Source organism: Priapulus caudatus, unplaced genomic scaffold, assembly GCF_000485595.1.
Source record: "Priapulus caudatus unplaced genomic scaffold, Priapulus_caudatus-5.0.1 Scaffold443, whole genome shotgun sequence".
NCBI classification, from domain to species: Eukaryota; Metazoa; Priapulida; class Priapulimorpha; order Priapulimorphida; family Priapulidae; genus Priapulus; species Priapulus caudatus.
In genome coordinates, this window is record NW_014577504.1 from 110,127 (window position 1) to 122,642 (window position 12,516).

At 41.9% G+C, this 12,516-nt stretch overlaps 1 protein-coding gene across 1 annotated transcript in view; it reads right to left on the reverse strand.

The window, feature by feature from the left end:
* The window catches only part of LOC106810467 (alkaline ceramidase 3-like), a 55,057-nt gene that overhangs the window by 12,633 nt on the left and 29,908 nt on the right, over positions 1-12,516 (reverse strand). Inside the window, exons 5-7 of the mRNA XM_014813844.1 lie at positions 5,702-5,822; positions 4,868-4,923; positions 3,257-3,361 (exon numbers count right to left, since the gene is read on the reverse strand). Coding sequence (XP_014669330.1) covers positions 3,257-3,361; positions 4,868-4,923; positions 5,702-5,822 — 282 coding nt within the window. The remainder of the gene's footprint in view (positions 1-3,256; positions 3,362-4,867; positions 4,924-5,701; positions 5,823-12,516) is intronic.

The window sequence follows — 12,516 nt, forward strand, 5'->3', positions numbered from 1 at the left end:
GTGGTGTTTGTGTACTTCGTGCCTATGTAGTTTGTTAACGGACATAGCTAGCCTCTGCCTGAACGAATTCCCAATATACTAAAGAGCACCTATACCGGATAATTATTAACGACCTTGGGTTTTAATTCTGGTTTTACTTTGGAAGAATCTGTAAAAAAAACAATACCTCTCACAGGCAAATTTTGAGCAGCACTTTACCAACATTTTGAGAGGCACTTATCTGCTGGCAGTCGCATTTTGTGTGTTCGAGTTTTATTATTATTCGTTCCCGGCAATAACGACACGATACGAGTGCCATTTTGTTTATGATATCCGCACATACTTCAGTCGTTCGTCGTCGCCTAATATTGTTGCGTGGCGCTGCATTTAGGAAATGCGATGAGTATAGTCGGAAGCTTGGTCATCACTGCGACGCTCACCTATGCTGTCGGATTCACCCTGTGGAACATTGACAACGAACTTCTGCTTTCACGTCGGGTGAGTTCGGCAAGAGGTTGTCGCTAGGATGTGCGCACATCGGCCTGGTGTTACGCTGCCTTGCCTAGTGAGAGCGCGTGATGCGTGTGAATGTGTGCGAAATTTCAGCGATGGTGGAATTATTACGTTCTTGTCCTCTCCATCTCTGTTTGGTCCAGCCTTCTACCTTCTCCATCCACCTTCTCGGATCTCTTTCTCTCCCTCCTCCTCTTCTGCCTTTCCCTCTCGTCCTCTTTTTCCTCCTCTTCGTGCTCCACCATCCCCACTTCTTATTTCCCTTTCGTTCTTTTCCACCTTCATTCTTTACTTGATCTCCTTCCCTCTTCCTTCCACACTACTCATTCTTTTCATTCAATTCTCTCTCTTTTTAAATATTTTCCATTACCTGCCAATCAATGCTCATTGTTTTCCCTGCTGCAATTAATCTTCTCTCTCATCTTCTCCATTTTTCTTAACCTTCTTATACTATTTCTACTTCTCTTTCAACACCATCTTCAATTCTGCATACCATTCACCTCCACTCTCTTCAAAATCCTTTGCTCTCCCTCTTCTCGTCTCATTTACTCTCCTCTTTTCTACTATTTCCATACCTACTTCCCCCTCCTTATCAGCCTTCTTCCTGATCTATTTCCTTCACTACTTTCTCGGTGTTATCAATTTCATGCCATTATTCCAGTACTTCCTATCAATCCTACGCTCTCGTTGTTAACTTCGTCACCCTCCTTCTCCCCTTGCTATATCCTGATTTGCGAGTGGACGTGGTCAACCTGGCGCATATGCTCTTTAGAGTCTCTCTCTATATATATGCCCCAGTTACTAAGGTGATAAGGTGCACACACACACACACACAGCACACATATATATATAGTATATAATACCCACCAGGACAATTATACCCACCAGAACAATTACCCACCAGAACAATTACCCACCTAACCTTCCAATAAGGAAAAAATTCCCCCTTCCGTAAATTTTTGTCCGCTGCAATACATAATGATAATGTATGTCTGGAAAAGAGAGAAATGCCTACCCCATGTGTTCAGAGAACAGGGGCGTCGATAATTGGGAGGGGGGAGTTGCCCCTACCCCTACCATAATGACGGAAATGTTGTATCCCTAAATGATCTTGCTCTTGGCCATGTACGTTATGTTATGTAACTGTTTGTGCGTGTGTGCGTATATATGTGGCTGGCTGTGTGCGTGCGTGCGTGTCTGTGTGCGTGCGTGTGTGTGTACGTGAGTAAATATACTGAGTTACAAGAATTTATTACAAGTGTTAATGTGTGAAGTGGGGGGGGGCATGCCCCCCGAAAATCTTTTTTATTTTGATGCAAAATGGTGCAATTTGACGCATTAATTCTAAGGTCGTCTATCTGCATTTTTTCCTAGCTTATATTTTAGTAGGATCGATGATATTTATCACCAATTTGACCACATGGCAAATGCATCACTAGTTTACTGCAAAAAATATACGTACTTAATTGTCAATTTTCACAGCGTGATATATAAAATTGCTTTTAAAGGTCATGTAATCTGCCACTGTTGAAGTACTGTATATTTGCATATGTACATCCCTTCTTCACTTGTGAATAGTTATAACAATAATTTAGACAGTGCTGCCAAAAATGAAACAATGGTCATTCTGAATGCTTGTATAGGTAATGAATAAAATCATAACTGAATTGTCTATTATGAGGTTTTAAATCATTGTTTTCACATTGCATCTCTGAATGTATATACAAGATTTTTAGTTTTTATGTGATACAGGTAGTGATAATGTACATTATGAAAACACTTATAACCAAAAAGTAGGTTCAACTGGCAAACAGTACATGACTTAAAACATTGGTTAAACAAATATTTTTTTTACACTAGGATGTATTTCGTACTCAAGTTTATTCGAGTTAATACACATAAGTTTATTTCGTTATGGAGCTCATAATTATCACGAGATTTCCAATCATAGCCTTTACAAGAAAAGGTTCGATAACTTGATTAAGTAAAGAGTGTGTTTTGCTACATAGCCTAGTATGAGCATTGATGTTTCTATCTTTTTTCGGAACGTTTGTTCAAATAAACTTATGATTCATTACTTTTCATATTTAAGTTGGTCATTGTCTTTATACTTGTCCGAGTCATACCTAATTTTTCCATTATATCGCAATATATACATCGAATGATGTATTCATTAAATTCCGAATTTTAACAACCGCTCGAGGGGAGCAGACTGCAATTTCAGGCAATCGATAAATCGAACGCCTATGGTAGGATACGCGAGCGTGATGATGCGCAGATGGACTCAGCATGCGAGCGATTAGGCGCGGGGAGCGACGCTCGCGCGAGTATCGCCAGCAATGTCACGTAGGCAAAGTATTACTTAATGTACGGAAAGGTAAAAGTGGGTGTCGCGCGATGCTGCTGTTTCTTGATTTAAGCAAGTTTGCATTATGCGAATTTGCAATAGCGCGTATCACCTTAATAACAATAAATTTACTTGAAGAATAACAAGAACAACACTACAAGAATAACGCGACGCGGCGACTGCCAGGCGCGTGGCGAGCACGTAAAATAAATGTGATGTTATTCATTGTATCAAGCGACCCAGAAAATGTCTAGACATGTACGTGTGCATTATAAACAGAGGTGGAGAGGACAAGAACGTAATAATTCCACCATTGCTGAAATTTCGCACACATTCACCGATCACAGCTCTCACTAGCAAGGCAGCGTAACACCAGGCGATGTGCGCACATCCTAGCGACAACCTCTCCGAACTCACCCGACGTGAAAGCAGAAGTTGTTGTCAATGTTCCACAGGGTGAATCCGACAGCATAGGTGAGCGTCGCAGTGATGACCAGCTTCCGACTATACTCATCGCATTTCCTAAATGCACGCACGCAACAATATTAGGCGACGAGAACGACTGAAGTATGTGCGGCTATCATAACAACATGGCACTCGTATCGCGTCGTTATTGCGGGAACGATAATAATAAACTCGAACACACAAAAATGCGACTGCCAGCGATAAGTGCCTCTCAAAAATGTTGGTAAAGTGTCTCTCAAATTTGCTGTGAGAGGTATTGTTTTTTTTTTTACAGATTCTTCAAATAAAACCAGAATTAAACCCAAGGTCGTTAATAATTATCCGGTATAGGTGCTCTTTTAGTATATTGGGAATTCGTTCGGCAGAGGCTGCTATGTCGTTAACAAACTACATAGGCACGAAGTACACAAACACCACGCAGTCTGACTAAACTTACAACACTACGCTTACTCGGCTGTGTAACACCGTGATAACACTGATCTAAGTATAAATTACAATCGAAAGTAAATGAAACGAGAGAGCTCTACTCATATACACCTGCAATAATGAAGCAGCCACTCACACATACGTGATAAAACCTATGGGCCATATATGGGGCATGCACTGATTAGGTCATTAGCTAATAACATTCGCCTAACGACCAGACGCTGGCATGCACACCTGAGACTCTCATCAGCTTCAAGGCGGATGCTACTAGAACTACTGTAGTAGCTCGAGGATGGCTGTCACTCACCACCAGCTAATTATGTGCGCAGGCTTTCATTGAACACACGCCAGGCTCTATCTACCACCCGTACTAACCCGCCCCCTACTGGCAAATGGAATCGAAGCTGGGCCCAAGTCTAGACTCGCCTTCGCACGTCGTTATTAATGCGCGATCGTGTTAGCTGCCATGAAATTTGTTTCCCGGGCACTATACCGAATTGATTTCGCGTCGCGAGTGAAATTAAACTGTCTGCGCATATGAACGGCATGCCAATTCAGAGGATACGTGACAAATAATACAGGCTGTGAGAGAAACATCGATAAGTGTAATGTGCCGCTTTTTAATTACATGCCATACAACGTTCCCACAATTACCCTAGCTACACCATTCACAGTGGCCGCACATCCTACTGAGGCAGATGGGGTCGTTGTCGTATCAGGTACTACAGATATGTACCCGAGGTAGTTTTAGGTTGTTTAGTATTATGTTTATATTTTTATATGAGTTATGTTTAGCGTTAGGGTTAGGGTTAGGGTACACTTCTGTAGTAGGCCTATAAGTCTGGTACACTTTGTGTATACATATATGTACCTCGGGTACATATCTGTAGTACCTGATATGACAATGACCCCTTCAGCCCTACTGAGAGCATATCAATTTTCAATGCTTAATTAGAGAAACAGGTAATTTTACTAAGGAGACAATTACCATTATTGACTACGCATTCCTCCGACCATGTCAATTTGCTATATGTCTTATTCACGAGGCTGGCTCAGAGACTGACGTACAACTAGTCACGACAAACGAACAACACAAGTTGTGGAATTAGTTGCAAATTGTTACAATTAGTCTCTTACCTCGACACATCAATGGTCTTGTAGAGTAACGTCACCACCAGTATAGCGTAAGCAGTCTGAAAAGTATGGTAAGAGTCTACTAAGACGTACATGCTCATGCAGTACTGAGGGTTGGGTGCATACCACGCACGTAACTGTTAATTAATCAGTAACTGGTGGGGCAATCAAGGGAAGGGGAACAAGGAAGGCCAGTACAGAATCAAATTTGTTCGAATAACGAGAAAAACTAGTACTATTTCTATTGTCAATCACCAAGCTAGATCACAGACATCTCGAGATCTGTAGATGTCTAAATATACCATTAAAACGATTAGCGCAAAAAACAAACAAATAACATACCTAATATAAGGGATGAGCTACACAAGTGCATGATTAATAAATGCTATACCGGGTGAATGAATAAATGTTTGCCATACGTAATAACAGAGTGCAGTGCATATGGAATGAGATATATACCTGGCGAAAGAGAGGTGAATGGGGAATGAGACATACTATTATAAAACGAATATAATTAAGAGCATATAAAGCACGCACACGCACACATATGTACTCTGTATACACGTGTTCGAGATATGATGTATGTACTACATTGTTATTGTGACATATCCCCAGTGAACGAGATGTTAACAAGAAAGACATGGGCGGTGAGCGTGGTGTGCCTAATGAAGCTGTTAATAACCACCTATACTGATAGTAAGTGAGATAGATCTGGTGAATAAGACGGCACATGGGGGCTGCAAAATATGATGAACAAGACATATAATGTGTGTGCGCACGCGTGGGTGCGTGCGTGTGCGTATGTGGGTGCGTGTGCGTGTGTGCGTGCGTGTATACCTGGTGAATAATCGGATCCTTAATGGTGACGTAAACGACGGTAACGAAGAAGCAGTAGAAGCAGAGCAGTGCGACGAGGGAGTGCCTCAGGGAACCGCGGGGCGGCGCGTGCGCCTCAAACCTGCAACATTAACAGATAACAATAGTAACAGTAGTACTAATAAAAATATTATTAACAATAATAACAATAATAATAACAATAACAACAATAATAATAATAATAATAATAATAATATTACAACAGTATATATGTTACGTATAACAGATGACAGTTTTCCGAAACACTACATTGACATTGTACTAAACTGCAAAAATTAACATTAAACTGTTTTTCCCCCATGCAATCACAAGTAACTTTTGGTATCAATTCATTATCGCAAGTTGCTGCGTAGCCGTTTTTCATAAATTCGAGATACAATACGGCCTCAGCCTTCGGAACAACTTTCAGTTAATTTAGGCTTTATTTATGATAGAGGGTAGATCATATGTTATGTTACAATATTTAATGACAAACAACTCAAAACAGGCCTGCCTGTGTTTGACACGGATAACGCAATTGTTTGTGCTGCCCCCTTGTGGTGATGATGGCAGTTTGCGGGTTTGTAGACATAATATCAGGAGTAAGATAATATAGGTTATATTATCTTATAATATAATAAGGGCTAATAAGATAAGCTAAGGGCTAATAAGATAATATAGGCCTATATTATCTTACTCCTGATAATATCAGAAGTAGATAATAGGGGGGTTATGGATTCGGTTTGCTGGCAACAGAATAGAGAATCGTGTCGTACGTTTTAGTCTGTATCTCCGGATTGCGGGTGTATACGAGAAAACGATTTCGCATGATGCTACTAGGCGAATGTACTGTGTACGATTTGAGCTCAAGTTGGTTGTGTTACGCGTAGTAAATCGTAGGTATTCTAAGGCTAGTAAATAACGAATTTCTCTTGTTTATTGAAGTCACACTCCCTCCCTATTATCTACTTCTGATAATATTAAACTCGGGAGCTTCATGATATTGAATAACTGAAGTAAACGATGAAGATGATTTGCGCTCAACAACAATTTTTGCAGTTATTAGAGATGGATATAATGAAATAAGAACAAACTGACAGTGACAGTGCTTGCTGCATGGTGACAGCGTGAAGCCAAATATTCATACGCCAGTAAGTTTTTAAATCTAGTTTGTCGAAAATTCTCATTAAAAGAGAACAGAGGAAATTGGATTTCGGAATATTAAACAGACTGCAATAAAATAACACAAAGTGAAACTGAAGGCGGCAGTAATGCTAACTATATACCTCATTAATTCAATAATTGTTCAAAATTTTTACTTGACCCAAGTATAACAATGTAGATATTTCAATTTCGTGTGTAACAACCTGATATTACGATATAATTTTATTATATATTATTATTTTATGATTTATTTTTTGATGATTTTATGTGTATGATTTTACAATACAATGGAAGGTGCAAAAGGTTTAATCCAGGTGGAAATACCAAATCAGCAAATATTACTTCAATCGCCCAAACAAAATAGTTAATTAATTGAATGTCCAATTCTCACAGCAGGTCTTTGGAAGCATGTTGAAGGGAGCCCACCGGACACATGTATCACCGACACCTACATATTAGCATTTAGCAGGTACTATAACACAGATGTGATGTGATTACGGTAACCGTGTAAGCAATACGTTATTCAAACAGTGAAAACGCTCGCATCCTCGGCCGTATTTAACCCACTGGCAGCCAGATGAGACGGGATACTAGAGAAGCGTTGCTGAAAGGAGGTGTTGATCCGAAGCGCTAAGCGCATATCTTGCGCGCAGTTCGCGCGCCAGTTCGCGGCAAGGCGCACGCGACCGCGGCGAACGTCCTACGACAGTATGCAGCGCTGGCAGCTATGGATCCGTGCGCCGAATGAATTGGCGGGCACAGCGGATCCATAGCTGCCAGCGAACAGTCCCGCAATTTTAGTGGGGGAACACAGAGGGTAGACATTTGGGAACGTGAACAGTGTTCACTTGTTATAAAAACATAATTGTCTCTCTTCGTAACGAGTCTGTGTGACGCGAAATCACAGAAAGACTGACGAAATTCTCGCGTTCGCGACCTTGCCCAGTAATGGAAATGGCTGCAAGGACAAGGCTATATAGACTGGGACTCGCGCTCCCACCGTCGATTACCAATCGAGTGACTAAGCTAAGCCGAGAACACGTAGCAATACATTGACACCAACGCGCACAAACACATACATCGCAATACATCGTATTATATATGTTAGAGACATCTAGGCTATAGGCAGTAAAAATAACCTGTATATAAATATAATTGGACAATTCAGGGTTTATTCATTTCTGTATTACATGAGCCATTATGAATTAGTGGTTAATTTACGGTCCAGTACACTTCCTAACTTAGCTATCAGTCTATAATATCAGTTTACAGCAACTGCGCGTACACTACACCTACTTGCAAGTACAACTTCCCGTCACTGATGATAGTAATGTAAATAACCGACAAGACTGTACATAATGCAGTGTATGACTGCAAGTCTGGCACTGCAAGATGAAGGCTGCACTGCAAGATCATAGATAGATTCGACATACACACGACTACGCGACCACCGCCCGGTATGTAAACAAATTTGTAAAGCTGCATCTACGCTTGTTACATACTTATTTATAGTCGTTAGTCTGCTCCATAACAAAATTCGACTTTCCTTTAATTAGATGACCTTCGATGAAAAAAATTTCAAGTTTGCGGCTCGTCATTATTTAACGAATGAAACGACGAACAATAAGAAACTTTTGCCATGGTTATAACATATAGACGCCATGCTATCAATCCATGTGCATATATAGACTGGTACGTTCGTCGACAGTTCCACACGCCTACACTACGTGAGTGTAGCGATATGCGGAGTAAAGGTGGCAAACGGGTACCAGTTACTATGCCTATAGCCTCGGCGTTCGTTGCGCCGTCTATCGCACGCCATATGTACTAGCACTCATCAAGGAAACAAACAGAAGAGAAAGTGCAAATACGTTTTTTACGAGCAAACCGAGGCCGCGCCAGAGTCGCCAAAAAGTTATACGAGCATTTCAAGCAAATGTCAAGCTACAGTGGGTAGTGAAATCCGTCGTCCAATCGCCAGAACTGCTCAACTCAGCGAACTTGCTGCTTGCCTTATATATGTAAACCCGTTGAAGTGATGGAATGGGGGCAGCGAAGTCGTGTTAGATTGCCGCCAGCGGCGTTTGCGCGCTTCGCGTGGATATCCGGCTGCAGACTGTCAAGAACAAGTCGGCACTGCTCAGCTACAACACACACGCGCGCGCATTGACTATATATAACAACATATATATACTACAATATATAACTACTATATAACAATATATAACAAAACTATATATATGTTGTTATAATATAGTCAATGGCTGCTGTAGGCTGCAGGTGCCGACTTGTTCTTGCTGCCAGCTGATTTAACCAGCGTGGTTCAAGCGTTTCGCAAATCGCGCGCATTCTCTTCTTTTTCATCAAAATACTTTACGTCTGAACCGGCATATTTGACGCGGTAGCTACAACGCCAAGAGAGACGTTCGCGCTGCTCCTACGAACAGCGGATCTGCCGGTTAGGGTGAAAGGCTGACTGACGTATCGCAGATGGTGAGCAGGATTACCTGTGTGTACGCAGGCAGGCACACACACGCACACACACGCACGCACGCACGCACGCACGCACGGACACACGCACAGACCACGCACACACGCACACACGCACACACTCACACACTCACACACACCACACGCACGCCACGCACGCACGCACGCACGCACGTTACGCACCGCACACACACAACGCACACACACACATACACACGCGCACACACACACGCACACACGCACGTGCACGCACACACGCACACACCACACACACACACACACACACGCACATACACACGCACACGCACACACACACACACACAGCAGCACGATCAATACACAGCGCACACGACGCCACACTCACACTCACACTCACACGCGCACGCAGGCTGAACTTTACACTCATACCACGGTCATGGTGAACGCAACTGAGTTTCCACTACACAGCGGGCCCGCGGAGCGAACCAACCACCAATTTCCAAACACCACTGCGTTTCAACCTATGATTGTTTAACTGTATGTTAGTTAACTTAGTTTGTTAGTTTGTATAAGAGGAGCCAGCTATGGGAAATGGGACCGCGAGACATAGTGCGCGTGCCACCTGGATGGATACGAAAACAGATTTTACAGTGGAACAAAAAACACCAGTAGATAGAAACGAAGCCAGCAGACGAGCCGGTATGGAGCCGCTTTTAGACGATTCCTGTTTTATCATTATAATATATGATTCTAGACAACTACCCTGGACAACTACCACCGGAACAACTACCGCATCCAGGAAAATTACCGACCAGGAGAATTACCCACCCGGATAATTTCCCACCGCGACATATTACCCACCAGGACAATTACCCCCGCACAGCCACCAGACAATACCCACAGGACATTAAATACCCACCAGGACATTTACCACGCAGAATAATTACCCACCTAACCTTTCAATAAGAGAAAAAATTCCCCTTCCGTAAATTTTTGTCGCGCTGCAATACATAATGATAATGTATGTCTGGAAAAGAGAGAAATGCCTACCCCATGTTGTTCAGAGAACAGGGCGTCGATAATTGGGAGGGGGGAGTTGCCCCTACCCTACCAATAATGACGGAAATGTTGTATCCCTAAATGATCTTGCTCTTGGCCATGTACGTTGTTATGTAAGCTGTTTGTGCGTGTGTGCGTATATATGTGCGCTGGCGTGTGTGCGTGGTGCGTGCGTGTTGGTGCGTGCGTGTGTGTGTACGTGAGTAAAATAGACTGATTTACAAGAATTTATTACAAGTGTTAATGTGTGAAGTGGGGGGGGGGCATGCCCCCCGAAAAATCTTTTTTATTTTGATGCAAAATGGTGCCAATTTGACTGCATTAATTCTAAGGTCGTCTTATCTGCATTTTTTCCTAGCTTATATTTTAGTAGGATCGATGATATTTATCACCAATTTGACCACATGGCAAATGCATCACTAGTTTACTGCCAAAAAATATACGTACGTTAATTGTCAATTTACAGGCTGATATATAAAATTGCTTTTTAAAGGTCATGTAATCTGCACTGTTGAAGTACTGTATATTTGCATATGTACATCCCTTCTTCACTTGTGAATAGTTATAACAATACATTTAGACAGTGCTGCCAAAAATGAAACAATGGTCATTCTGAATGCTTGTATAGGTAATGAATAAAATCATAACTGAATTGTCTATTATGGAGGTTTTAAATCATTGTTTTCACATTGCATCTCTGAATGTATATACAGATTTTTTAGTTTTTAGTGTGATACAGGTAGTGATAATGTACATTATGAAAACATTATAACCAAAAAGTAGGTTCAACTGGCAAACAGTACATGACTTAAAACATTGGTTAAACCAATATTTTTTTTACACTAGGATGTATTTCGTACTCAAGTTTATTCGAGTTAATACACATAGTTTATTTCGTTATGGAGCTCATAATTATCACGAGATTTCCAATCATAGCCTTTACAAGAAAAGTTCGATAACTTGATTAAGTAAAGAGTGTGTTTTGCTACATAGCCTAGTATGAGCATTGATGTTTCTATCTTTTTTCGGAACGTTTGTTGCAAATAACTTATGATTCATATTTAAGTTGGTCATTGTCTTTATCTAGTTGTCCGAGTCATACCTAATTTTTCCATTATATCGCATATATACATCGAATGATGTATTCAATAAATTCCGAATTTTAACAACCGCTCGAGGGGAGCAGACTGCAATTTCAGGCAATCGCGATAAATCGAACGCCTATGTAGGATACGCGAGCGTGATGATGCCACAGATGGACTCAGCATGCGAGCGATTAGGCGCGGGGAGCGACGCTCGCGCCGAGTATCGCCAGCACTGTCACGTAAGCGCAAAGTATTACTTAATGTACGGAAAGGGTAAAAAGTGGGTGTCGCGCAGATGCTGCTGTTTCTTGATTTAAGCAAGTTTGCATTATGCGAATTTGCATAGCGCGTATCACCTAATAAAATAAATATTACTTGAAGAATAACAAGAACAACACTACACAGAATAACGCGACGCGGCGACTGCCGGCCGTGGCGAGCACGTAAAATAAATGTGATGTTATTCATTGTATCAAGGCGACCACAGAAAATGTCCTAGAACATGTACAGTGTCATTGGCGTGGCCTGCCCGCTTCGCCTCGCGCTGCTGATGCGCAAGGTGAGGCTCGATACTTGCCGATATGAACTTCAATATCGCGGTATCGGAAAAGATTCGCAAATAGAGTCAACAATATCCGGCAGTATCAAGCCGAATGTTGAAGTTGAAATTATAGAAATATGAACGTTGGTCGCGTTAGAGTGAATCAATCATTACTCGCTTCGTGTGCTGTCGTGGTGTGGGGGGGCCCGGCTGAGGTAAGTTGTCGGGGTGGGGGTAAATTGTCCCTGGTCGGGTAATTTCCTGGGTGGGTAAATTGTCCTGGTGGCGTATAATTGTCGCGGGTGGGATAATTGTCCGGCGGCGTAGTTGTCCTAGTGGGTAATTGTCCTGATGGGGTAATTGTCCTGGTGGGTAATCTCCGGGTGGGTAATTGTCCTGGTGGTAAATTTGTCCGGCGGAGTAATTGTCGCGGGGTAATTGTCGCAGTGGGTAGTAGTCCGAATAAGATAATGATTATA